The 27,705-nt window shown below is 41.8% G+C and overlaps 1 protein-coding gene across 4 annotated transcripts in view; it reads left to right on the top strand.

Moving 5' to 3' along the window:
• Nucleotides 1-698: 698 nt before the first annotated feature.
• Nucleotides 699-27,705, top strand: part of SRPK3 (SRSF protein kinase 3) — a 34,267-nt gene continuing 7,260 nt past the window's right edge. Inside the window, exons 1-12 of one of the 4 annotated variants that reach the window (XM_070938133.1) lie at nt 699-733; nt 998-1,085; nt 4,090-4,226; nt 4,568-4,676; nt 7,842-7,929; nt 9,476-9,563; nt 10,587-10,693; nt 12,136-12,301; nt 14,720-14,741; nt 23,315-23,517; nt 25,217-25,489; nt 25,824-25,921. In XM_070938133.1, the coding sequence (XP_070794234.1) occupies nt 718-733; nt 998-1,085; nt 4,090-4,226; nt 4,568-4,676; nt 7,842-7,929; nt 9,476-9,563; nt 10,587-10,693; nt 12,136-12,301; nt 14,720-14,741; nt 23,315-23,517; nt 25,217-25,489; nt 25,824-25,921 (1,395 nt within the window). In that variant the 5' untranslated portion in view covers nt 699-717. Of the gene's footprint in view, nt 734-890; nt 1,086-3,493; nt 3,674-4,089; nt 4,227-4,567; nt 4,677-7,841; nt 7,930-9,475; nt 9,564-10,586; nt 10,694-12,135; nt 12,302-14,715; nt 14,742-23,314; nt 23,518-25,216; nt 25,490-25,823; nt 25,922-27,705 lie in introns of those variants that run through there. The other 3 variants (XM_070938131.1, XM_070938132.1, XM_070938134.1) reach the window with 3 other exon arrangements.

Raw genomic sequence — 27,705 nt, 5'->3', positions numbered from 1 at the left:
AAGTTAAGTAATTTTTTCCAACACTTTTAAAAATATTTGCATTTAATTAAAAACCAGCTTTAGAATTGACAGTGAAGATACTGAAGACTGCTTCTGCCTTTTGAGATCAACCATCAATTGCAAAGGAACAAGCAGTCAAGGAATACCCCACAGACTAGCATTTGGCAGAGCAGTAATGAAAATCTTGGAAAAGGTATTTAGAGGCTGGGATGCGTCTAGATCATGCAAGCCATGATAGTCCCTGTAACTCCCTACGGAAGCAAAAGTTGACTTTCAGGGGGCAGGGTAGGAAAAGTATTAATACCTTTGAACCATGATGTTGGAGAATACCATGGATCGCCAAGAAAGCAAATCGACAGATCATTTAAGGAATCGATCCTTACTCGTGGCAGACGACCTGGCTCATATGATCACACTTGGAAACAATATGCAAAAACTTAACTCTTTGGAGAAGGCTCTAAATGCTGAGAATGGTGGATGGTTTCAGTTACAATGGCGATGGGTACGCCGTTATAAAGTCTTCTCAGACCTCTTCTCCCTCTTTTGGACCGGGCCAAAGCTGGGAGTGGGCGGAGCAGCAAAGCAGCTCCAGGCTCCTCCCCTCCGGCCTCACGTGGTGGGGTAAAAGCCGCTCTTGCGGTTGGGAAGGGGCCGGATTGCGCAGGCGCAGCAGAGTAATCCTCTGCTTGTATGGAGCTCACCGGGGCAGGGGGGCCGATGAGCAGCCAAAAAGGTGAGTGGGGGGGCGGCGGGCGGGGCTGCCTTGGAAAGTAGAAGGGCGTGCGCGCGGGCGCTCGGGGGTTGCGGGGAACTGCTAGTGGTTGCACGGAGGAGGGGGCCGCAGCAGGTGCAAGAGAGGAGGTGGGGGTTTCCACTTGGGCGGACCGTCTGCTGCCACTTATGCCGATCGCAGCCTTGCCCGCAAAACTTTTGCAGCGCGTGGGTCTCTGCAGCTCCGGCGCGCCGATCGATCTCGCGCTACTCCCCTCTTCCATAGGCCCGGGGAGCAGCCGTGGCAAAAAGAAGAAACATAAGAAAGAAAAGGCGCCGCCCCCTCCGCCGGCAGAGAGCGGGATCCCCACGGGGTGAGTGTGGAGCGATACGAGCGGTGGGGTTGGGGGGGTGGGGATCGAGAGAGAGAGGTGGCTGAATGCGGCCTCTGAGGTTACCCGGGTGGGGTGGGGTGGGGGGCAGCAACCCTGTCTTCGGCGGAATGTGAGTAGGTGTGAACTCACCCTGCAAGTTGTGGCTCTTAACGCAACGTGCTTTGCACATCAGTTGCAGGTCGTCCTGCATGTTAAATTGGCTTTTTACAGAACGGTTGCAGAAGGGAGATGCCCAGGGCTTGCTCACACGTGTAAACTGCTTGTTAGGTGTTTATGTATACGAACTGGCCATCACACACACACCCCGCCATAAGGACAGCTGATGAAAAGCAACTTTTTAGAGTTTTATGCAGATGAGAATTTTAGAAAAGTGGTTTTTTTACCCCCCCCAGAAATGTTTTTCACCATAAAATATGTATCTCTTAATGTATATGTAAATAGAGACAATGCACATCAATGGGTTCGTGAAATTAGCCCCAATACTGTATTATTAGGGCTGAGAAGATGAAATAGTGGGTATAGATTTTGTTAAGTGGGCCTAAGCCTCTTACAGCAATAACTGCTGTAACTTTTTTTGTACTTCGAGTTTTTCAGTATCACTTCATTGATGCATGAACTAGTCAGAAAAGATGCTATGTAAGGTCATTCACAATTGTAGCAACAAAATAGTCACACTGTGCGCACTCTGACACTGAGTCTATACTAGGGTTCAAATCTCCAATTGGCAATCTGAAATCTCCTTTCACAGAAGCCCTTTGTGTCTATACAACCTAACTCTGCCTGCTGCCTTGGTTTGGTGGCTTCATAATGACTGCTGCCATCACCTAGCTTCTGTGGGGCATGTCCTGCCTTCTCGTAACCCTGATATGTGAGACAAATAGGGCTCCTACAACTTGTTTGTTTTCCTGGCAAATTAAAGGGGAAGGGTGGGGAGAAATAAACAAATTCTATATGTCAGGTTCTGCTCCTATAGCATTGAGACACATAACTAGAAGTCAGCCTTTCCTTCTTTATGTGCATCACTTTCACAAGTGATAAGCAAAATCAAACTTCATTAAAAATGAGGAAATGAAAAAGTATATAAAAGTTTATTTAAAACTTGTTAAGTAGTAGCATTCAAAGCATTCACCACTTGAAGAGGTAAAATGTCAGTCAAATCACAGACAGCGTTCTAAGAGAACCTCAAATAGAAAACCATAAAGGAAAATATAAGACTTCAAAGTAGATAACAAGATGATGCTGTCTACTCCTATTCTGAGAAACCTCTGCTGTACAGAAATTTCAAGTAGCAGAAGACACATGCAGAGCTAGTACAGAGAAAATAAATTCCAGACGCAAAATGTTATGTTTTAATGTATACACGTGTATCAGAGCAAAAGAAATCCTTTCTGCCTAGACTTGTTTACCTTTTCCTTAGAGATAAATGGATTTGTGAAGCAACAGCCTTCTTGCTTCCCTGGAGATTTTCTAGCTTCTTGTAGATGCCAGCCTTTAATCAGGGTTTAGGATGGTGAAGTTGATGCTACTTCCTTCCTTTACCTTTACCTTATCCCTCTATCCTACTTCTTGCTTGCCTCCGCTCTCCTGAGGAATTACTTGCAATTTAAAAAAAGCAAAAGCCCTTCATGTGGAGAGGGAAGAGTTTTGGGGAGTCCTCTTATTGCTGGGTAGTGAAGCAAACCCCTCTCTCCTTACAGAGAACCTGCTTGAGACAAGGAGATGTGCAACTGGGTTAGTCTGTTTAGAAAAACCAGCAGTGTCTTGTGTCACCTTACAAATTAGGTGATGAAGTAGATACTTGGCCCACCAACTTTATTTGCAGTAATAAGTAGGTTAATCTACAAGGTGCCATAAGACCCTCCCTTGCTTTTGCTATGTGAATTGTACCATTTATGCCAACCCCAGTTCTTCACAGAATAATGAGAAGCTGTGCCACAACATGTCCATGACAGCTAGAGGTTTTGTTTTGTTTTTTAAGGGAAGAGCATTGTTCTTGGAATCCACACTTACCACCACCTCAGTGGCCCTAAGAAACATGGGGTTGGTTGCTTTCTCTTGCGTGTCCCATCCTCCCCACTCCAAATTCCAATTCCATCCTGGGTGGCAGCTGCTGGAAGCTGCTAGGTTATTTTTAACGCCTCGTCTATCTCTTGTCTCTGTGCACATTTGGGCTCTGACAGAGAGAGGAAGTTTCTGAGCTCACAAGGTATTAATGCCTCTTTTACTAATGGAGGGAGCATGTGGGACAGATAAAGTACCAGCCACTAGCCTGCTCTGCTTTGACAGAGACTGTCTCAAGGCCTCTCATTTGTGCCAGAATTGGCAGCTCCCTCACAAATCTGAAAGTTTTCCTCTGAGGAATATTATCTTCTCCCTGGGGAAGACATCAGAGACGGAGAAAGCTTCCTTTCCTTGGTCAGGAACTGAAAATCCACAGGAGTAGTCGAGTTATTCATTTTCTTGCTGCCAGTTAATTCCCCCTTTCAAGTTGGCTGCGGTGAATCTCTTCCCCCCCTTAAAGCTGTCAAGATGGGGAAAACAGCACAGATTGAAATAGAAGGCAATAGGTATGTACAGAGAATCTCCTAAGGTGAACAATCGGAATTATTTGATAGCCTTATTATTATTTGATAGAATAATGGCAACAAAATGTTAGCGTCCACCCTATACTCTGAGGGCTGAAATTAAAGGAATTTGAGGAAATGAGAAGAATATGAACAAATGAAATTACACTTTCGAAAGCTGTTATTCCGTAATACGGTTTTTCCCAGCTTGTTAACCATTTAAGGTGTAGTCCAACCAGTCAGGAACAGTTTGCTGTAGTAATTTATGGGAGCAGTTGGCGGCTTTCAATTAGAAGCAGGCAAGGAATGTTTCTCAGCTGTTTGTGAAATAAATAACTTTGAAATTTGGAGTGCCTTCTGATGTCTCTTTTTTGCCCATATCTGCCTACCCCCCTTCCCCTCAATCTCTTCATTATTAGGCCACTTAGTCCCTCCTGCGCGGATGACCCTGCCCGCCCGCCTTCCGTGCCCCCCCTGCCTCTTCCTGCTGCAGTTGGAGGTGGGCTTTTGGGATCTGATGATGAGGAACAAGAGGACCCCCGAGATTACTGCCGAGGTATCTGAGTAATGCAGGGAATGGCCTGGGGTCTCTTAAGTGAAGGGGAGGGGCTCTCTCTGTTGCTGGCAGCGTCGTTTTGAGTCCTGGATGCAGTCAGATTCTCCTTTGCTGGAACAAGATGCTAATTTAAGAAGCTGTTTTTGTCTGATCTGTTTGGGCTTTCACTTTTACATTCCTGAGGAATAACAACAAATGAAATATATGAGCATTTGTTTTAAGCATAAGATAGAACTTGAGACTAATCAGGAAGGCAATTTGTGTGTCTGCCCATATTTGCCTCATATACTATGACACTGGCAGCTAGTATATTAACTGGCCTCTTCTTTGCTCTATATTAGGTGGGTATTACCCAGTAAAAATTGGGGACCTCTTCAATGGGCGTTATCATGTGGTACGGAAACTTGGATGGGGGCACTTTTCAACGGTCTGGCTTTGTTGGGACATTCAGTAAGTACAGCAGTGAATGACACACTTATTTTTTTCCCCTATATTAAATATACAAGGAATGCCCCTAAAAAAGAGTAATACATATTCATTTTAAAAGTGATCAGGTTGCCATGTATTGCCAAGCTAGATGGTAGTGTCTGGTGGGCTTGGTTAATACGAAAATGAGATTGGATATTGTTTGGACTTAGATGGGAAACTAGACTAAACTGGAGAGTTGAAAAAATATCCCAGACGAAAAGAATGGTTAAGCCATACATTTCCAAGGAAAATACATGGATATGTCCATGAAGTCTTTAGGAGCTCAATTCAAGGGAACAAATTTATAAGGAGCGTTAAAAAGGAAGAGAACTAGAAGTACATAAAAGTTCTTTATATCCTGCCTAAATCCAGAGTAAGAAACAGGAAAGGTGTATCCTCCCTTTGAGATGTGAAGTAGCATCTTGTCACAGGAATAGATTTGGGGGGGGGGGTGTTGTATGATACTGAAACTTAAAAAGAAGATTAAATATTAAAATTAATATAAAATAAGAGAAAGGAGAAAGCAAACAATGCAGAAAAATAGAAAAGAAGGAAAAAAATTCAAAGTAGTGGCTTTCAATGTTCTTTACAGCAATTATAAATACAATTATATTTTAACTTCTCTTTTTAAAGTGGTATCACAATACTCTTTTTTTCTACAATCTGCCCGCCTAATCATCAAAGCTGTAAATAACAAATAACTCTAAAAATTCATCCCCCGCTCCATTTTTATGCAAAAGGTCCAGTCCAGATTCCAGTCACCAATAAATGTAGATGGTGCCTTTTCTCTAATCAAGTTACTTCAGCCATTTTGGCAAAATCTGTCAATTTCACCAACCATTCCTCCATAGTAGATGTTTCCATCTCTGTGCATGTAATAATCTCACTATAGTAATCATATATTGAAATAATATTCCGTGGTTTTTGCCTGTTTATCATTATTTCTAAAAAGAAAAGTTCTGGTTTCAGCTGCATATTAATTTTTAAATTTCTCTTTATCAAAATATGTATTTGAATCAATTTTTTAGCTTTTGTATATGTCTGCCAAGCATGATAAAATATCCCTTTATGGTCATATTTCCAACATACATTTGAAGTGCTTTTATACATTCTATGTAATTTCTCTGGTGTCACACACATTTTATTTTAAAAAACCTCTTTAAGGTCATAACTAAATTTCAATCCTTTTGATCATTGGTCCATTTGTATATTATAGCCAGAATTCTTAACCCATACATTCTTCAACCTGTTCTTCCTGTTTCAAATTTCAACAAAAGCTTGTACATTTTAGCAATTACATGTTCATCATCAGTGCACATTTGTACTTCAAATTCTTACATACTTTGCTCCATACCATAAATCTTTTCATCCATTGTGAATCTTTCTGGTAACTGTAAATGGGAAAACCATTGACAGCTATATCCTTCATCTATTAATTTCTCACTTGACTTACTTTTAAATTTCCATTGATGGTTTTCCAATAATCCCCAATATATCAACCATTTGTTCTTGTCTGCTGTTTCTCTTCTATGATAAGCTTGAGTTGGGAGCCATAAGAGTGTTTTGGCCACAGCCGTATATGGTATTTAATTCCATATTCTCAATATGGCATGTCTGATAAAGTGAGTTTTAAAATCCACATTAACTTTTTTATATCATATATATCCATGCTGTTCAAAGTTCAGGTTGTCACCTTCTGACTCTAAAAGTCTCATGTTTCTCAGCGACATCCATTCTTTCATCAAGATCAAACAACAAGCAGCAAAATACAATTTTAAATCCGGTAAATGCAGTCCTCCTCTTCCTTTGCATTTTATAGCACTTTATATTTAACTTGTTTTCCCCCATTACCATGTATATTTAGATATATATTTTGTCATTGTATAAACACATCATCAGTTGGAAAACAGGTATTGTCTAAAACAAAAACAACATTCTTGGCAAAACATTGTTACAAGAGAGTCTCCTTAACTCTGACATTTCTAATTTCTCCCATCTTAAAATGACCTTAATTTCATCCTATGTCTTAACATAATTATTTTATGTTATTTTGAATTATGTTATTTTGAAATAACATACAATTTGTCATAGTAATTCTGAAGTATTTTATTTTTTTCTTAGTTTTAAAACCAATTTTCTCCATCACTTTTATTTGATCTTCTAATTTTATATTTTTATTAACATCTTTTTCTTTATTAAGCTTAAAACTCATTTTATTAATTTTAAAACTGGCTAATATACCAAGGTCCTTTAATTTTCCCATTAATGTTTCTAGTCCTTCAAGTGGATCATCTAAAATAAACACCAAGTCATCCACAAATACCCTTAACTTATAATTCTTTTTAAAATCTTAACTTCCATAATTCTCTCATCATATATCTGTGCCTCAAGAACTAAAATGAAAAAAAGTAGAGACAGCACACATTCTTGAGGGATAGATATAATTGGAAAACGGACATCAGGGTGTAATTACAGAATTGCTATCCTTGATTACTCGCCAAAGAGCCAATGCCTCCTAGTCTGAGGCAAAATTTTAAGAATACCAAATATGGGGAAATGGGTCATTTTCTGATCACCTTCTGATTGAAATGCAAAATGCTTGCTAAATTCAAAGGATGTCCTGGAGGATGGAGACAAAGATAGTCCAAGTGCATTTAGTCAAAGAAGTACTCTATTTTTGCCTAATTAAACTATTGTTGCTGATGTTTTAGCCCTTGTACGCTGCCCAGGATCACTAGAGACAACCTTATAATTGTTGAATGAATGAATCCCTAAGGCTTTGTCTGCACAGATTCTCAGTCATCCAGGTCATAGTTGTCTCAAAGGTGCTTTTTTCTTCAAAAGACAGCTTCTTTTAGAAGAGGAGGAGGAAGGAGAAGGAGAAGAAGAGGAGCAAAATGTTTTCTTCTTCCTTCTGAAGGAAAAAACAACCCAGTTTCCTTTTAAAGAAAAAAAAGCACCTTTGAAATCCCTGAAATCCCTTTGTTATGCTTCCTATGAACTCCATTTTTAAAAAATGTATAACCCTAGCTTTGTTTTCTTACATCAGTTTTGAAGGTAATGCTGAGACTTTCAAGGAGATAATGTTGTGAAATGAAGGAAGCCAGGATTAACTAACTCTGTCGTTCTCTCCTCCCATCACTCCAGGCGGAAGCGCTTTGTGGCCCTCAAAGTGGTGAAAAGTGCTGTACATTATACAGAAACGGCTGTGGATGAAATCAAGCTACTGAAATGTGTAAGTTTGATGCTTCTCTGACCGCTCCAATTCTGAGTGAACTATTCCTCATGAAGGAATAGTTAACATACTTAGGCCTTAAAACATGAAGTAGCAAAATCCAGGAATTACAAAGAAAATTATGATAAAAATCCATGCATTCTCAAAGAAAAAAAATGCATATTTGAAAAGAAGTAAAACAGAAAAAAGAAACAAAGTATATAATTATAAGTCAACAGTTATAATATTTTGGATACACTTTTCGCACTATAAGACACACTTTCCCCCCACCCACCCAAAAAAGTGGGTGGAGATGTCTGTGCGTCTTATAGAGCAAATATTACCGAGGGTGGGTGGGTGGCCACCTGTCACTCCCATTGCCGCCTGTCACCACTGCCACTGTTCGCCACCGCTGGGGAACGCTGGAGCCTTCACTGCCGACCGGCGATTGGATCGGCCTCCCGAAATACCACCGATCAGCTGTTCTAGGCGGCGGGGATTGCTGCTGCCAGCAATCCCCAACGCCATTGCCGCTGGTGGCAATCTGGCAATTCCCGCTGCCTAGAACAGCTGATCAGCGGTATTCCGGGAAGCCAATCGAACCTCCAATCAGCTGATCAGCAGCGAAGGCTCCAGTGTTGTGTGCCGGCGGCAGCAGCTCACCTTAGTTGACTGGTAGTGGATGCAATGGAACAGAGCCCTGATGAGCCACATGCTGGGGCTGCGATAACGTGCTGAAGCTGACTGGACTGTTTGCTGTTTGCTGCAAGGACGCTAGCCAGATGAATACCAGATGGATGCTGGGAGGCAGAGGCAGATTTTTTTTCCCCTTGTTTTCCTCCTCTAAAGCTAATGTGCTTCTTATGGTCTGGTGCGTCTTATAGTGCGAAAAATACGGTATATATCATTATTTTTAAGCTACTGTATGAGATTCAATCCAATCCAATCCTTTATTTACCTACAATAAAGGATTGGATTGGATTGGATTTCATTGTGTTGCCTCTGGGCTTGAGCCTGACAGAACCAATCATAAGTCACTTTTCTCAGTGCCTTTGTAACTTCGAACAAGTGCTAAACAAATGGTCATAAATTGAAGACTACTTCTTCTATGACCCAAACGTCTTTTTGTCCCACAGGTCTATTTCAATGCCAATCTACAAAATAGATTCTAAAACAGCTAAGCAGCATTGAAATGGATTAATACCAGATGGGAGACCATTGTGTAACCGAAAGGTTAAAACACAAATCTCCAATGTTTCCAAGAAACATTTCTTGAAGTATCAGGAGTCACCTTTAAGGATATTTTAGCCATTACTACAAATTCAGGCTGAATTTGTCACCTAGGTTTGTTAGATGTGCCCGCTGGCAAGGAGAACCATGGGAACATTTGGATCTAGAAGAAAATTCTGGTTTACCTTTCTGTGTCAATGTAGCTACTTGGCCTTTGTTTCCCCAGAACTATGAGCTATCCTTATGGAGAAGGTTGTTTGGGCATAGAAGTTTCTAGTTACTGATCCATATCTAGAATGCTTATCCATTTTTACCTGGTACCTCTCCCTTCTTCTAGGTGCGAGATTCTGATCCTAATGATCTAAAACGGGAGAATATTGTCCAGCTGATTGATGATTTCAAGATCTCAGGGATCAATGGTGTCCGTATCCTTCCTTAAAAGGTCCACAAACTGTTTCTGCTCAAAAAGTTGGTTCTACTTTTTTCCTCCAAAGTGCCTGAGCTTTGGCTGTAAAACCAGTTTCTGTTACAGTTTTGGTAAAAATGTCTGCAGGAGAAACAGAAATTGTTCCAAACTTGTCTTGTACATAAAAATTGGTATGCTGAGTGACGGCTAACCTTATATATATAAAATCGTCTGGGAAAGCAATCAATCTTTTTGCCTACCTCCCATTCCCTAGAGTGAAATAACAAAGGACTGAGCTTTTTAGCTGCATCAGGTCTTTGTGGTAAGCATAAATGGCTGCAGTCCCTTTTAAATGGTAGGTGAATACAAGAAATGTTGCTGGGCTATAGTAATTTTAGGTCCCTCTAGTAGAGCAATTGTACTTTTGTTTAGTTAGCACATCCACATTTTGTTTATTGGGGCAATGCAGTTTCAAAGAAGTCTGTTAATCCGTGGGCTTTGGGGAAATATTTCTGGGTTGCTGTGCTTTGTGCTTTTCCATTCTATCACCAGCTTCCTGCTTGGCCTCTTAATAAACAAATGCACACCCACACATGTTTTCTTTATCTAATAATGACCAAGAAGACTCCTAATTGTCTGCAACAAATATTTGCTATGTAGATAAAAATAACTTTCTACTGATCCTGGATTCATCCACTCCTTATAATAAAATCAAATCTAGAAAGGAACAAATGGCCAATAAGTTTTCCCCAAAAAGGCTGTTCTGCCAAATGTTACTTTTGAAAGAAGATTCCAGGAGAGTTTAATTTTCTCAAAAATTGCTTGGTTTTTGTGTTATCTGGGAGACCACAGCTGGATGCCTGCAGATTCTGTTTTACACCAGCTTTCTTTCTGTCTTTGCTCTATATCTGAGTTAGGTTGTTTTATAAGTTCTTCGTATGTACCATAAAGAAAGGAGGGATCTATTTACTGGTGCTTTTTTAAACAACCAGATCCCTCATTCTGATGCCTGTTTTATCTCCTTGACTTGGTTTTTGCCCAGATGTTTGTATGGTCCTTGAGGTTTTAGGGCACCAGCTGTTGAAGTGGATTATCAAATCCAACTACCAAGGGCTTCCCATACCTTGTGTCAAGAGCATCTTATGCCAGGTAAAGGTGGATTTCTTTGCAAACAAATTTGAGTGTTTTTACAGTCAGGGTCATTCATGACCGTTTTATTATGCCAAGCAGATGGGCTTAATTTGAACACCTGTTTTTCTGGGACTTGAATACGGGTAGTCCTCAACTTACAACAGTTAGTTTAGTGATAGTTCAAAATTACAATGGCACTGGAAAAAATGATTTATGACCATTTTTCACACTTACAACCATTGCAGTGACCCCCATAGTCACATCAAAATTTGAATGCTTGGTAATGGATTCATATTTGTGATGGTTGCAGTATCCCGGAGTCATGCAATCCGCTTTTGCATCCTTCTGACCAGCAAAATCAATGAGGAAGCCAGATTCACTTAACCACTGGGTTACTGACTTAACAACGGCAGTGATTCACTTAAGAACTTAAGAGCCACCGTGGCGCAGAGCTTAGAGTGCAGTACTGCAGGCTACTTCTGCTGATCACCAGCTGCCAGCAGTTTGGCAGATTGAATCTCACCAGGCTCAAGGTTGACTCAGCCTTCCATCCTTCCGAGGTGGGTAAAATGAGGACCCAGATTGTTGGGGGCAATATGCTGACTCTGTAAACTGCTTAGAGAGGGCTATAAAGCACTGTGAAGCGGTATATAAGTCTAAATCCTATTGCTATTGCTAACTGGCAGGAAAAGTTGTAAAATGGGGCAAAACTCACTAAACAAATATCTCAGTAACATAAATTTGGGGCTAAATTGTGGTTGTAAGTCGAGAACTACCTGCTCTGCTATAGTTGTTAATAAGATCAAGACTCCAGGGCCTTGCAGCCTCTTGACCTGAATCACAAAGAGGTTCTTATTAGTGATGGGTTGCTCCTGGTTCGCACCGGTTCGCAAGAACTAGTAGTAAAAATTTGTAGTAGTTCGGAGAACCGGTAATAACATTGGCTGGCCACGCCCCCGAACCAGTCCCCGGCCCGGTCGCCGCTCGCTTACCCTGCCCATCTCATCAGAGGCTTTTTTTTTTTTTTACTTTTAAAAGCATTTTTTTCTACAACCTCTTCGGCCAAAAAAATGCTTTTAAAAGTAAAAGTAAAATAAAAAAAAAAAAAGCCTCTGATGATCGCACGGCTCAGCTGGGATCGTCAGAGGCTTCTGAAAGCATTTTTTTCTGCAACCTCTTCAGAAGAGGTTGTAGAAAAAAAAATGCCTTTAAAAGCCTCTGGCGATCCCAGCTGAGTTGCCTGATCATCAGAGGCTCCTAAAAGCATTTTTTTCTGCAACCACTTAAAGTTGTAGAAAAAATGCTTTTAAAAGTAAAAAAAGGGGGGGCCACGCCCACCCAGTCACATTACCCCCATCAAGCCACGCCCACAAAATAAGCCACGCCTACAGAACCGGTAGTAAAAAAATTTAGAACCCACCCCTGGTTCTTATCCTTGGCACAATTGCTTCCTTTTTCAGGTGCTGCAGGGTCTTGATTACCTCCACACAAAGTGCAAAATAATCCATACAGACATCAAGCCGGAGAACATCCTGCTGTGTGTAGACGAGAGTTACATACGACGGCTGGCAGCTGAAGCTACTCTCTGGCAGCAGACTGGAGGTCCTCCTCCCTCTGGTTCTGCAGGTAAGTATACCATCCTGTTTGTAAGCAAGAGGGTTGATGATGGTCTCCTTTCTCCCAAGAATGCTAAAGGGGCACGATAAAATTTGCCTCTAGCAAATGAAGACCTTCATTAGATTGATGCAAACATAATTAAGGGAGCAACAGCAACATTCTTAAATGCCAATGTTCAACATTCATTGGATCCAAAAGTACTAGGCAGTGGCAGTGAAAGGCACAAGCTTTGCTGGTCTCTGACCGTAATAAAAATTGGTTGATTGATTGATTTAAAAAAATTCCAGAAAGGCCCAAGCCATAGGGACCATATTTATGTATCCATATATGAATGGAATAGAAATTGAAAAGGGCAGGAACTGAAACCAAATCACTCCAATATAGTCATCATCTGGGCAGCTGAATAGAGCTGAGTGTTTACTGGCCGGATGCCCTTCCTGTCGCCAATGTGGAGTTTTTTTTCAGCAGATAAATCACTCCAATACAGTGATAACTAGAAAACTGCAACTTCATCCCAAAGAATCCATGACGGAGCTTAAGTGCACAGAGTAAAACAAAAAAGAAAATCTGTTTAATAAAGTAAGATTGGGTAATGAAAGTGAGCAAGTTGAACTTTTTAAAGTGGATCCCCTGGATAGCCATTATTTTTTCATATGCTTGGTCATTTCCTTGGCAAACCAAAAGCCCATTTGGCACCTGTCGAAGAGAGTGATTTGGCCTTGGGGATTCCAGGTAATAATCAGAAGGCTTCAACTCATTAGGAGAACAGGCTTCCCCATTAGCAAGCGGTAGGCTGGTTTAATCAACATGAAGGAAGACACTAAAATGGAGGAAGAAGAAGAAAAGTTAAGACTATCTGTCTTTCTTCCATTCATGGATACAGCAAAGCAGTTTTCCCTGCCACTGTCAGAATTCAAGGATACTTCTCTTTCTAATCTGTTGTGTGTGCGTGTGTGTGTGTGTGTGTCTATGATCTGGGATAGTCAGTATAAGAGTGCCTTTCCCAACTGGATGCCTTCCAGAGGAGTTATTACTATTATTTATGGGGTTTTTTCCCATAATTTCTCTGGGAACTCCAGACAGCATACAAGAGAGCCTTCTCTCATTTTATCCCCTCTGCCACAAATGGGCAACGTAGGATGGGTAGAAAGGCAGCGAGTGACTGGCTTCTAGTTACCAGCCAACCAAATGGTTGAGTGGTTGAATTAGAACTTGGTCCCAATCTGACCCTTACACTGGCCAAACTGGCTGTCTGCAGATTAAGGGTTTTGGTCCCAACACTTCTGGAAAATATCAGGTTACAGAAGATTAGTATAAGGCCTTAACAACTAGGACAGGAGTGGCTGCTTCATTTTGCCCCTTCCCCTCTGAGCCTCCATAACCGTATTCCCAAAATTTAGCCATATGAGTGCTTTTGCTCATCATTCATCAAATAATCTAAAAATGGGAATGCTGTGGGTTTTTTTAATGAAGTGCACACGCTCTTTGCAGACTTCATTCCTTCCCCTTTCAGTGCTGTTCTGTGTCACTGCCATATCCCAGCAACACTTCTTTATTTTTTAAGGTGAATTCCTTCCTAATCTCAGAACAATTGTTTGCCTTTAGAAATGGAGAAATTCACTAATGGAGAGGTGTGGCTCCAAATTAAAGCAAAGGCCGTGAAAGCCTTGTACCCAGACAAACACAGGCTTCCCTTTCCAAACGCCACTTCAGCAAAATAATAGCTCCGCACCTTATGCCTCCAATGGAAATAGATTTCCATTTTTCTATTTTTTGTATCTGGTTCTCTTTCAGTTCATCATTGGGAATGATAAAACACTAGGTATGAGTCATGAAATCCTTTTCTAACAATTATTGGGAATCTTATTACCTTCCTCCCTCTCCAGCTCTGGCTTCAGAAATCACGACACAAGCCTAACTCTAAGCCTAAGGGCTAGGAACCTGGCCTATTTTTAGATCAAAAGCTAAGAGCCTATAAAAAAGCCCAGCAGGGAAAAAAAACTAGACACTGGATATGGCTCCTAGGGAATCACTGTTATTGGACATGTGTACAGTTGAGATTTGGTAGCAAATCCAGGACTCTGCCATTGACCAGGCTCAAATTCCATTTAGAATTTTCAGACTGGAGTTCTGCATTCAGAATGGCCATAAGAATAGAACTGAGGGCTAAAGTGATGGGGGAACCAGATTCTGCCTCACCCTGGTTTTATAACATTAATCCTAGCTTTAGGGCGGAATGATCCTAATGGTGTGGGAGACTCTGGCCTTCCACATCCTCATCCTCCTCATCCTCCTTTACAGCATTACTGTACTGATTGATGTTTGTTTGCTTTGGATTTCCTGGCTGATTCTGGGAATCATTTCTGTCTCTTTCTCTCTCCCCCTTTTCTCGCCTCACTCCACCTGTGCACCTCTTCCCTCAGTCAGCTCTGCACCCCAGGAAAGCCTGGTAAGTCCCCCACCCTGTCCAGGGCTGTGATGGGGGGAAGGAATGAAGTTTTAGAGTGCCTGCTTTGGATCTCACTTGCTCTGTGAAACTCATGGACTTTTGATACCCACCATCTCCATTGCCCTTGTGTGGATGGCTCCTCCGTGTTTGGCAAGTTGCATCTAAGGCTCATGTTGCATCTGTAATTTGTCTGTCAATGTTACCATGGACACATTTTGCATATAATGAGATGATATTTGCAGTCTTTGTTAGCTCCAGGAGAGGTTGTATGCTTTAGCCATTTTGGCAGTCAAAGAAAAGGGGGGAAAATATACTAGGTTGGACCGTTGCCATCTAGGCTAGTTTATGTCTTCTCTGGTTTGTGACTGCAGTCTTGTGGCACAGAGACTCCTTCTTATCACCCATGTAACAGGAGACGCCTGAAGTTATTTCTCTCTATGCTCAAAGAGGGCTAAGAGCTCATCCCCTTAAGGCCAGGGATATCCCAAGAAACATGAGTCTAATTTGGGTATAGAGCTCCTTCTTATGACTCAACAACCTTGTGCTGTCATTCCCATTCACTTCAGTAAGGCTGTCTCATGCTGGAGAGTTTACTGGTTGATTCTTCCCCATGGGTCAAATTCTGTATTTGGTCTGCATCTGGCAACTAAACTTAAAATCCATGGCTCAGTTGAGCCTTCTCCTTTTCCTGTTGTGTGGCTGGTCTCTTGAAGCAGGAGAGAGAGAAAAGAGAATGGCTGTTTTTAAGATTAGAATCCTCAGTTTGTGCCTCTGAATATATGTTTATTATTGTAGATAATAATTGTGTCATTTCACTGACTTACGAACTTTGTTGTAATTTGACTGGAATGTTCTGTTAAGGATCAGAAATAGCAAAGGGAAGTGAAAGCGTTTGCAATGGGAAGCACAGGGACCAGAAGAGAGTTGTTGCCACTTTGTGAAGTATCCAAGGCTTTCTCCATGAATGCTTTCCATCACTTGGAGCAACTTGTGAACCTCCAGATGTTGTTGAACTACAGCTTTCCCACTATTGGATGTGCTGACTTGGACTGCTGGAAGTTGCTGTTCATCAATATCTGGTGGGCTATAGAGTGCTCACCCAGAGTTGGGTGTTTCTGGATTGGACAGGCAGCAAGGATGCTACAGCTCATGGAGCATTGTTTGTTTCTTCCACTTTAAATCTGGCTCTTAGTTTGTTTTACCAGGTTTTTGTATGCACTGAATGTTTTTGCTTCTTAAGGTTGTGTGTAAAAAATGCTGTCTTAAATGGAGTGATAGCTGTCCCTTAAAAGTGGACCCCATGACACCATCAGCAAGTTTATGGGCATTGCCTCACCCTTCTCTCTGATAAGTTATTGCATTGGTTCAAATGCATTTTTTTTTTTAATTTGATTTATATGCCGCCCTTCTCCGGAGACTCAGGGCGGCTTACAATGCGCTCACAATGCACTAAGCAATAGCCTTCATCCTTTTGTATATTTATACAAAGTCAGCTTATTGCCCCCACAATTGGGTCCTCAATTTACCTACCTTAGAAAGAATGGAAGGCTGAGTCAACCTTGAGCCTGGCGGGATTCGAACCTGCAGTAATTGCAGGCAGCTGGTCTTAATAACAGGATGCTTTAGACCACTGTACTACCAAGGCTCTTTTCTAAATGCATTAATTATCATGGATATTAAAATTTGCTTAATCAGAACCAGAACATCCTGGCTAAGAATTAGTTGGTTAGTAAATTATTAATTATTATTATTATTAATAATAATAATAATATTAATACCTGGGGCTGAGGTAATTAAATTTGTGCATAATAGAAGAAACATTAACAGTCTTGTTCCTGCTCCCAGTTTTAAAATTATGGTAAAGAAACTGACAGCTTTATATCTGAACTAGCCCAAGGTGCTGGATTTTATAACATGCGCACGGCCCTTGTGTTCTTTACTGAGATGCCAATAATACACTAGGTGTGTTATGTTTTTATAAATTCCCATTTATCTTTCCCCATATTTTTCTCTGTATGCCTGTTTCTTTACAAGTTTCTCAAGCGGAATAGCTGATTTATTGCAACTTGTGATCTGAAAACATTGGTGCAGGCCTCGGAGGGAAGGGGAGCATCACTTGGTGCTGCTTTACATTCAAGACCTCCACAGTTTCTGCCTCTAACATCTCTAGTTGAAGAGGATCAGTTGGCAAGCTTGCATAAAGAAAACGAAGCCCTCCTCACTTCTTTCTGATTGGGCCCTGTGGATAAAAAGCCTAAGCTGATGGATTCCTGGGTTTAATAGCAGTGTTTGTGTGGCTTAAATTGTATCACTTGAAAGGAGAGGGAAAAAGCCCCTTTTTGAACCTACCTAACCATATTAAAAATGGGTAAGGATAGATAAGAGGAATCCTGGACATTATGCACTTGGGAGAACTCCACCTGGATTGCTTATTTGAATGGTAGAAATGTTTTTATTTGTTTATTTATTAAACTTGTTTGCCACCCATCTCGTCTTAACTGATGTGATGTTGATTGAATACTAGGGCTGAAGAAGCGGTGGGAGCAGTGCCCGGAGTATACATGGCTGAGTACAAGCCCAGAGAGGTGGTTGTCATTTTGGGTCTGTTAACAAAAAATTAGAAGCTGTGTACCATGTTGTCCTAGGATCCAGTTTCTTAAGAACTAGATGCCTCGTAAATAAGGTGCTATAACATTTAGACAATACTATTGAAGGACATACTGGTTGGGAGTTACCATTGTACTTCTGGCACACCTTGTAGGTGCGAAAGAGAAAAGGCTGTGCTATAGAAGCCTGCTTTGTGTATTTTCCACACCTAAAACATACATAAACACATACATGTACAACTCCCAACAGCCAAGGAGATAATGGTATCCATAAAGATATGGGATAATTGGTTTGATTTTAGGTTAACTGTTGTGATCTCTTAACCATGACCTATGCTTTTGTGTCTATGCTATAGGCATAACTCCGGAGTTGATTTTCTACCCTGCCTTGATTTTGAAATACAATCTGTTTTGAATTTGCTGGTGAAAACCACCATGGTTCATTTGTTCTCTGAATAGGATCCAAAGGGTATACTAGAAGTGGGGAAATACCTAGAATATCCCTCTTCTGATGCCTGGAAGGAAGGCCAAGTTCCTTGTTTTCCTTGGTTAGGGTTAGGCCACTTTATATTGGATTCTGTTCAGTAAATTCCAATTTCAGAAAAGAAATAAACTACTCAAAGGAAACAGGCATATCAGGAAAAGGCTGTGGTCTTACTTTCTCCTTTTCGTGTTAGTTCTTTGAATCTTTGGAGGGTTTTTTTGTATGGAATAGGATTTGGTCCTATGAACTGGCCCTTCTGCCTTAAGTGGAATTGCAGAAAATCAATACCTGATCTGCCCTGTGTTGATCATGTCTGTGTGAAGTCTGCTGTAAAATCCTTGGCTTGCCTGCAGAATATCCAAGAAGCATTTATTTATGTTTTAATGTAGATATATATTTTTTATGATTGTTAGCCGCCCAGAGTTATCTTATGGTGAGACAGGCAGCCAATAAAATGTATAAATAATTAAAGCCGCCCACAGGTGCCTTTTGTCTGAAACTTTGGAGACCAGACCCAAAGAATGGCAGCCTGTAACCTTTCAAATATTTTTTTGGACTGAAGACTCCATAATTCCTCAAGCCTGCAGATCAGTGGTGGGTTGCTCCCAGTTCGCACCGGTTCACAAGAACCGGTAGTAAAAATTTGTAGTAGTTCCGAGAACTGGTAATAACATTGGCTGGCTACGCCCCCGAACCGGTCCCCAGCCCGGTCGCCACTCACCCCGCCCACCTCATCAGAGGCCTTTTTTTTTTTAACTTTTAAAATCATTTTTTCTACAACCTCTTCAGCTGAAGAGATGGTAAAAACAATGCTTTGAAAAGCCTCTGACGATCCCAGCTGAATTGCCTGATCGGCAGAGGCTTTTCAAAGCATTGTTTTCTGCAACGTCTTAAGGTTGTAGAAAAAATGCTTTTAAAAGAAAAAAAAAGTTGGCCACGCCCACCCAGTCACATTACCCCCCCCCAAGCCAGCACCATAAAATAAGCCACGCCCACAGAACCGGTAGTAAAAAAAATTAGAACCCACCCCTGGAAGGATACTGCAAAATCTCCATTCCCACCCCACTCTGGTGCCAGCCAGAGGTGGTATTTGCCGGTTCTCTGAACTCAAAATTTCTGCTACCGGTTCTCCAAAACCTGTCAGAACCTGCTGGATTTCACCCCTGAGATCAGGGAATCTATATTTTATTCAGACATGAATGATACGGTATCACCAGGTGTGTGAATTAGCCGGAAAGGTTCCCGTTTTAGAATTTGCTTCAGGTATTGGTGTCAATCAGCGTAATTAGTCCGAGCCTTCTATTGTACTTGGGCTAGATCACATGGACCAGCTGCTTGTTTTAGCATGGAAAACCTTTTTTGCCTGTCCATGTGTAGTTTATGTTGGATGGCTTAGCACATGCCGAGCAGAGACACACTTTCCTCTTTCAGAAGAGAAGTGTTAATAACAGGCAGCCATCAGAGATACAGTACTGCATATAATTTCAACTTTCCTGAGAGGAAACTGACTTTTTACTTCTGGATTCAAACTAGGCCGGCCAACCACAGCTTAGCTTAGCATATTATACAGAGCCTAAAAATAGGATAATGAAGTAAACCACAGTCCAGTTAATCACATATTATGCGAGGGAGTGATAAAAAAGAATGAAGAAAGGCCAAAAAGCAATGGGAACAGTACTGAAGAAACCTGACCTAACCATCTTTACTGCAGTGTGGCCCATTTATGGGATACATGTAGCCCTGTGTGTCGCCCCCCCCCTTTTTTTTTTTTTTTTTTTTTGCATCAGAAGCCCTAAAATTGTGCGGAGACAAATGAACCACAATATTAGGCTTTTGCGACAATTTTTGGAGCAAAGTGGAATTGGCATATTAAGGAAAGTAAGTAGAAAATCCCACCACTGACCAATCAAGTGAAGTGCTTAATATTAGATCCCACCCACTCTGGCCTCAGCACTCCATCATTCCAAAATCTAATTCTTGGCCCTAAAGGAAGTTATCCACAATTTTGCAGAAGATTTGGGAATGTTACTTAATTCTCTATAGTGATGAATAAGTTGGCTTTTGGAACTGCTGTACTTAATCTTTCTGTATCCTATTTCTTGCCATGGTTCAGTAGTGGAGGCCTGGTCTCTTAAACTAAAGCCATGATGTGAATTCTGGCTTCTGACCACTGCTTTGGGTCAGGCCAAGCACTGGCCAGTACTCTTTCCTCCCCCTAGTGGCAATTCTGGGCTATACTTGACCTCTTGGTTGCTTTTAGCTTAAACTTGTAACTTAGTTTTTAACCACATAGCTAAAGTGTGTGGTCACCAACTTTGTACAATGAGCAGTTTGTATGAGAACGTGTCTGGCCAACTAAAGCCTTGTCAAGCTAAACTCCATGATTATGAGGTCAAGAACTCTGTAATTTCTTGCAAGGGAGATCTATAGTTGAAAATTCCATTGTGGGTCACCCTTCTGAAACCATCTTACTGAGCTCTCCTGCAATTTGTCATTTCTAGTTGCAGCAACATTCCTACAACCTTGGAACATGTTTCGGTAAAGCTAGAAAAATGAAACACTCCCTTTTATGCTTTCCGTTAACCACATCTCTTCTATAAAGCCAGAGGTGGGTAGACAAGATCCTTATTATTATTATTTTTACTAGAAACCCAAATCCTCTAACCAGAACCAAGGCTGAAATGGTGGCTCAAGACTAAGAGTCAGTATATTTTTAGAATTAGTTAGCCAAGGAATTTGTTTTCAATCCCAGAGCTGAGTTCACATTCCTGTGACCCAGAAATTCATTCCCACTTCTTCTGACCCAAGCTTTTTTCTCTCAGTAATCCTAAGGGTCTTTTCACCTATAAAGGTTGTGCCAATTGGAAGTCTGCAGTGCCCTCCATATTTTCACACATTTGTGGGTGTCTCAGTAAGATGTTAATTGGCTCAGCAATTGCTCAAAGGAAACAGCAAAGATAAATGTGTTGCTTTGCATCTGTAGGTGGGGAGCAGGTGATTCCCATTGTCAGGAACATCCTTCTTATCTAGGCTCCTGGGATTTTCCCTCCTTTTCTGAATTGAAGGTGTATAGTCATTATCTGTTGCTTTCCAGTGGCTCTTGGAAATACGCTCTTGGGTATGTTGTTGTTTCATTGGTTTACTTTTTTCCTTACCGTAAAAAGCAGTCATGGTGAGTTTAGATCCAATGGCTGTAAGGACAGGCACTAAACTAGAAAGGAGAAAGCTTTTGGTACTATGTATTGAGAATAAAAGAGATTGTGGTGAATTCTCTTTGCATGGTGGTACCAAGACTGGGAGAGAAAAGGCTTCCATGCAAAGGGGAGGGTTGTGAGGAAACATTACAAAATAAAGATTTCTTTACATGTTCTTTATCTGTTTTTGTTTGCTTTCTAATCCCTACTTCCTGTCCTACATTAAACTATTTATTTATTTTTATTGGTTTCTTTTATTTAGTTGGGGATGTATAAATTGATGATCCTGTATCTTAACAGTTTTCAATTCTGGATCATAGAGTTTTTTTATTCTGTAGTCTTTCCTGGTCTGATTTCTCTTCCTTTTATAGGAAGAGCCGGTACTATATTGTATTTTATTTTTACCTTTAATTTTTCCTTAGTCCGGCCCTTGTATACTTGGGCCTTTAAGATAACAGTGCCTGACCATGTAGCCCTCACAGTCACCTATGTGCCCTTCTGAAGATAAGTGGATACTTGGTGGAAGGTTGAACCTGCTTGATCTAGGCTAGCCCTTGAAGGCTACAACTGCCATTCGGGGCTTCAAACAACAGCAGGCACCCTGGGGCCAGAGCCACTTGTTTAAAAAATAAGGAGGGCTACCTAAGGGTCTGATGTTTTTTAGAAGTAAAACCAGCTTGTTTATCTCATTCCTGCTAAATAGCAAATTGTGCCGGAATCTGATAAAAATCCACTCTAGCAATTATTGCACATTCTGCTAGATTTATGGCAAGGGAAGTGCAGGTGTGTCTTACCTGGATACCTTTTTGCTTAACAAAAGGCTTCCACATGCACAGTTTAGAGTGAAACTATGTGCAAGTTCTGTCCAGATTTTTTGACTTGGGCGTAGATCAAGTGACGTGCATCTTCATTTGCTCTTAGCCAAACTGGGTGTTGGGGAGGGCACACTAATATATGGGGCCAGGACAGAAAGTGAATTTGATTCAATGTAAGCGTTTCCCCTATATTTCCTCTTTCTATTCTATTAAAAGTTGTATGGATTTGATGGGCTCTGGTTATATATGATCCTGGAGTGACACAGCTTTCCTTTTAGGGACCCAGACATAAGTTCCTGCTATGAATGCCCCCCGTTGCTGCCTCTGTTGCTCCTTTGTATGAGAGGTGGGCAGTGAAGTCTTCTCTTGCATTTTGCCAGAAACCCAGGGGGTCATCTGTGTCGTTTCTTATGCTTTCCCTTTCCATCTTCAGTAACTGCCCATGTAATGCCAGTATTCCTTCCTGCCCACGTAAATGCAAGATTGCCCTCTTTGTCACCTCTTCTGTTTTTTGTTTCATTCCCATTTGTGCGCTCTTGATGCCTTGTGCTCCCCAGAGTTCACACCTCTGTGCCAATTATATCCTTGTTTCTGTCTGTCAGGTTTTTGTCTGTTGCTGTGACCCATTTTTTTCTGTGGCTTGGCAAGGGAGGGCCCATTTGACATCATGCAACAGCAGCTTTTTGCTTTGTTTAGTTGCCCCAGAACCTTTGTTGAATCAGAAAGGGCATTAGAGCTCATTGTTAGAATATGCACCGCTTTGTTGCCGTTGTTAAATATATTGTTGCTGGTTCCTGCAGTTGAGCCACCTTTAGACTCAGCTAGTTTCAATAGGCCCAACACATGCATGGCTCCCTTCTTCTCACTCTGAACTCTCTTTGCTTTGTTGCTTCACACCAGCCTCTCCTGGCAGGATGTCTGCAATTTAGGCCGAGAGCACTATGCGGTAGTAAGTCCACCTTCTTCAGGCTGTCCCATTTCAAATTGCAGGTGGTGGTTAACTGTACTGCCGAATTGTCCCCCTCGAGATTGAGTAAATGAATTCCATCGTATTAAAAAATCTACACGTCAGAAAGTAGGACTTAGCTTAGGTTTCTTCCTTGGAGCAGTTTGGGGGCTTAGGACATTTTTTTTCCAATTATGCAAGTAACATCCCCTCCAGCAGTTTGAAGTGGAACAGCCTGAATTTGACCATTTCCCATTAAACTTGGCTTTACTTTTCAGTCATTTGCTTGTGACAGTCCTATCTGCTCCTTGGAGAACTGTCATGTCTTTTTGATTCTACACACCTTCAGCTTTTCTCTTGCATGCGGTGTGTTTGGGAGTGCAACTTACATTGCCCACTGACAAACGTATTAGGGCCCACATGATTCCCTGGACTGTTTCTTCTCCTCCTTTCCCTGCCTGCCCCAGACATAATGGGCAGGCGTCCATCTTGTTTGCCTGTTTCCCCGTCTGCTCCATTCTTATGCAGCCCTGGAGTTATGAGTGATGGGGCTGTGACATGGGGCCCTCTCATCTCCCAGAATGGGAAGCTTTCAAAGAACAAGCGGAAGAAGCTGAAGAGGAAGCAGAAACGGCAGAGTCAGCTCCTGGCTGAACGACTTCGGGACCTTCAGCAGCTGGAGGACCTGGCAGCTACAAATGCAGGGACCAGCAAGTCCACAGAGACCACAGGTAAGATGTCTATGGAGATTCTCGGTCATCCAGGTCATGGTTGTCTCAAAGGTGCTCTTTCAAGAGGCAACTGGACTTTCTTGTTTTTCTTTGAAGATGTTTCGCTTCTCATCCAAGAAGCTTCTTCAGCTCTGAAGAAAAATCAGAAAGTCCAGTTGACTCTTGAAAAAGCACTTTTGGGACAGAGGTAAGATGGGCTGAGCAGACTGGCATGCTATGGTACAATCAGGGCCCTTGAGATCATTCCCACAAGCGTGACAGAAATATATGGCAGATTTACACCTGGATCGTATTTTCTTGTAAAAAGCAGAGGACAAAAAGAATTTTAAAAATGGTTTTGGTTTATAATTTTGCTACACAAAAGAAAATTCAGAGAAAACCAAGAAAACTTTACAAAAATGTATATTTTGATACAAGTGCTTAAAATCAAGCACTATATGTAAAAAAAATTTTTAAAAAAAAACCTCAATTTTTTTCATATGAATGTGGAAGATTGCACTACAGTACAGTTTGTACTGTAAAGTTAAAACCACCAAAATAAAGGGAAAAAGTCAGTTTTTGAAAAATAAAATCCAAAGGACAGTTTTCTGAAATAAAGGATTGTCCTTTATAATAAAGGGCATATGGTCATTATATATATATATATATCTCCATTAAATGGTTACTAGACAACATGGTCCTTTTCACGAGAGAGAGAGGGGGGAGGGGAAGAGAAAGAGGGAAAGAGAGGGAAAGAGAAAGAGAGAGAACACTTCGTTAGGCAGCTTGTTTTACTCTTGTATGTTTTTGTATATTCCACAGATTATTGTCCGCTTTGTTTAGTAATCACTTAGAGTCTGGACTGAAAATTTATTTAAGCCCAAGTTGTAAATACAGGCATCCTGCCACATAACAGTAGTATTTTTTTTCCTGGGGGGAGGAATAAATGTCTAACTAAGGAAGTTTATAAATTATTTCACAGCTATTATATGTATGCAGTTCTTGATTTATTTACCAGCAAAACTGCAGAAACTCTGAAGTCAGGCATGTCCAACCTCCAGGCTACATGTTGCCTTGGACAGCTAGTAATGTGACCCCACAAGATCATATTTTTAATACTATTATGGCATTTATATATGTTAACTATATATTTTTATGCGGCCCAAGACAATTCCTCTTCATTCATTGTGGTCCAGGCAAGCTAAGAGGTTGGGCAACCATGCTTTAGGTCAGTGTTTTCCAAACTATGGTCCTAGGACTTTAATTGCTGTTCTCTAGCAATTAACCTTGAGTTATATCCTGCCTTTGAAGCTGGACATAAAGGCAGCTGCCTGGCGACTAATGGTCATTAGGGGTTTATAATCCAGAATTAGTTTGTCTAATTTCCTTTTAAAGTTGGTGGCCTTTACCATACTTTATAGAACTGAATTCCATACTTTAATGAAGTTACACTACCAAGAAGTACAGTAGCGTTATTACTCTGTCCGAATTGTTTTGTGTTGGATGATCCAAGTTTTATGAAAAGGGAAATAAAAACAAAATTCTGATTTTGGATCCTTGCTTCTGAGACTTTGAATAAGACATAGGTTTTTTTTTGTCAGACATCCCTTTTTGATGTGCTTTTACTTTACTCCAAAGCATGTCTCTGTCTTTTCCTCTTGGCTAATAATGTTTTCCTTCCTCTTGCTGGGAAAACTTGACCTTCCATCATCTTCCGCAGAAGGCCATTGCAGTTGCCCCATCTCAGTCTCTGGAGGGGGAGAACCCTCGGGGGGATCTCTGGCCTGCAGTCCCCAAAGCCTGACGTCATCCTCTGGCTTCTACACACACAACGCCTACGACAGCTGCAATGGGCATTCCCCACCTGGAACCGCCAGCCATCATGTCAGCCCTGACTCTGCCACCTCCGGCTTCTCAGGATCGCTCTTCTCTGGATCAGCCCTCTCAGGCGTTTCTAACCAGCGGGAGCGTGGTGGGCTTCTCTCACCCAGCAGTGAGTACTTACTCCAACTTTGAGGGGAGGCAAAGAGAAGTAAGCCAAGCATTGTTAAACACCCCAGCTTCCCACCTTGGAAATTACAGGCCACAATCCATCAGACATTCCATCCCCTCCCTTCTTAACCAGTCTTTCTTAAAGTTGTGGTAGCACATTATCCCTGAATTAAAACTCCTCCTTAGCTCTGATTTCCATGTCACGGTGACCCTCCCCCCAAAATGATGCTAGAGCAGCATTTCCATTCTAGAGAGGAGGTTCGTGTGCTTTTATTGCGATTCCTCACAATGGTTCTTGTTTGTTAACTCTGTTCTTTTCTACCATGTCTGGGCAGCTTTTGGCACTTCTGAATTCTTGGTGAACCCTTTGGAACCCCAAAACGCAGACAAGATCAGAGTGAAGATTGCAGATCTGGGCAATGCTTGTTGGGTGGTGAGTAATTCGTGCAGATCTTTTTCTCCTCCCCAATAATGGTTGCTGCCTGTAGGGAATGGAAAATTAGGGTTGTGTTGCAAAGGGTATCTGGCTTGTTTAGGAAGTTACAAAACGGAAAGTCATGAAAATTCCTATAGGAAGAATAAGGAAAACTTTTACACTGAAGGGGGGAAATGGAAACGGAATAACAGAATTGGAAGGGACCTTGGAGTCCCAACCCCGTGCTTAAGCAGGAAACCCTATACCACTTCAGACAAATGGTTGTCTGAATTAGAAAAGCAGGCAAAGCGCGGAAGATCGCTTCGCTCGCAAGGGCCATATTGGGGCTGAAAAACAGCTTTAAAAGGACAGCTGATTGTTGGAGGGAACTCTAGTGACTAAAGCAGGCAAAGTGCAGAAGGGGTAAGAAAAGGCAGCAGCTGTTCCGGGTAACCATTTTGGGCACCACACATCGCGTTTTCAGCCTCCAAATGCGTCACGTGTTGGAGCAGCGATCGGCGGCAATATGCTTTGGCGATCCCCGCAGCCTTGAAGGGCTCTCAAACGGAGAGTTTGGAGGCTGAAAATGCGATGCACGGAGCCCCACAACGAGCCATTGTTTGTGGCAATCTGCAGCCAGGAAGAGGACGCGTGAAGACCAAAGGGTGGGGGCTGGCGGGTGGGCAAGGTTACATTCGGAGTATAAGATGCACCAAAATTTTCAGCTTCTTTTAAGAGGGGGAAAAAGTATGTCTTATACTCCAAAAAATACGTTTCTTGGAGGCATAGAATTGAATTTCTATCTTTTCTCTAGTCAATAAATTGCTGTATACAACAGAAACAACACAGTGGAAAGTTACATGTTTGCAGAATCCAGAAATTCATGATTTTATTAACTATATATTCTACCCTTATTCTAAAAAGATCAGGATGATGTATATGAAAATACAGGTAGACCTTGGTTAACAACTACTCCTTCAGTGACAGTTTGAAGTTCCAATGGTGCTGAATGAGTGGTAGTTATGACTGGTTCACAAAGTTCCGACTGTCCCAGCAACCCCATGACCACATGATTGTAAGCTGGGCACTTGGCAACCAACTTGCACTTAGCAATGGTTGCAGTGTCCCACAATTACATGATCACAACTTGCGATCTCTGCTGAATTCCCACAAGCAAAGACAATGGGGAGGCTGGCAAGGAAGGTCACAAATTGCTTGGGTAAGTCTCCCCCACCCCACGCATCTTTCCCCAGCCCTTTTGCACTCATGCTACACACCTCCCTGGCAGTGGTGGGTTGCTCCCGGTTCGGCCAAGCCGGTAGTGGTGACAATGTGAAGTCACCGAACAGGTTCTCTTAGACTGAGAGCTGGGCCCTCCCGCCCGCCCCCACTTTATTCTTACCTTTATTCCTTTTTTTTTTTAGTCCAGCTGATAGGTGTGGCAGAGTTGATTGCCACACCTCAGCTGGGTAGAAACTTAACACGCTTGCGCAGAGCGTAAGATTGGCGCCAGTGGTAGGTTGCTCCCAGTTCGCACCGGGAGCTCCCGGTTCGTAAGAACCGGTAGTAAAAATTCGTAGTAGTTCGGAGAACTGGTAATAAGATTGGCTGGCCGCGCTCCTGAACCGGTCCCTGGCCCAGTCGCCACTTGCTTACCCCGCCTACCTCATCAGAGGCTCTTTTTTTTTTTTTACTTTTAAAAGCATTTTTTCTACAACCTCTTCGACCGAGCATGCCCGCGGCGATCACGCGCAAAGCACATGCGTGAAGAGAACCGGTGGTAACACCAGTTGGAACCCGGT

This window comes from Pituophis catenifer, unplaced genomic scaffold (genome assembly GCF_029215685.1).
Source record: "Pituophis catenifer annectens isolate HBS135680 unplaced genomic scaffold, rPitCat1.0.hap2 SCAF_2, whole genome shotgun sequence".
NCBI lineage: Eukaryota > Metazoa > Chordata > Lepidosauria > Squamata > Colubridae > Pituophis > Pituophis catenifer.
This window is presented reverse-complemented; position numbering and strand designations above follow the sequence as displayed.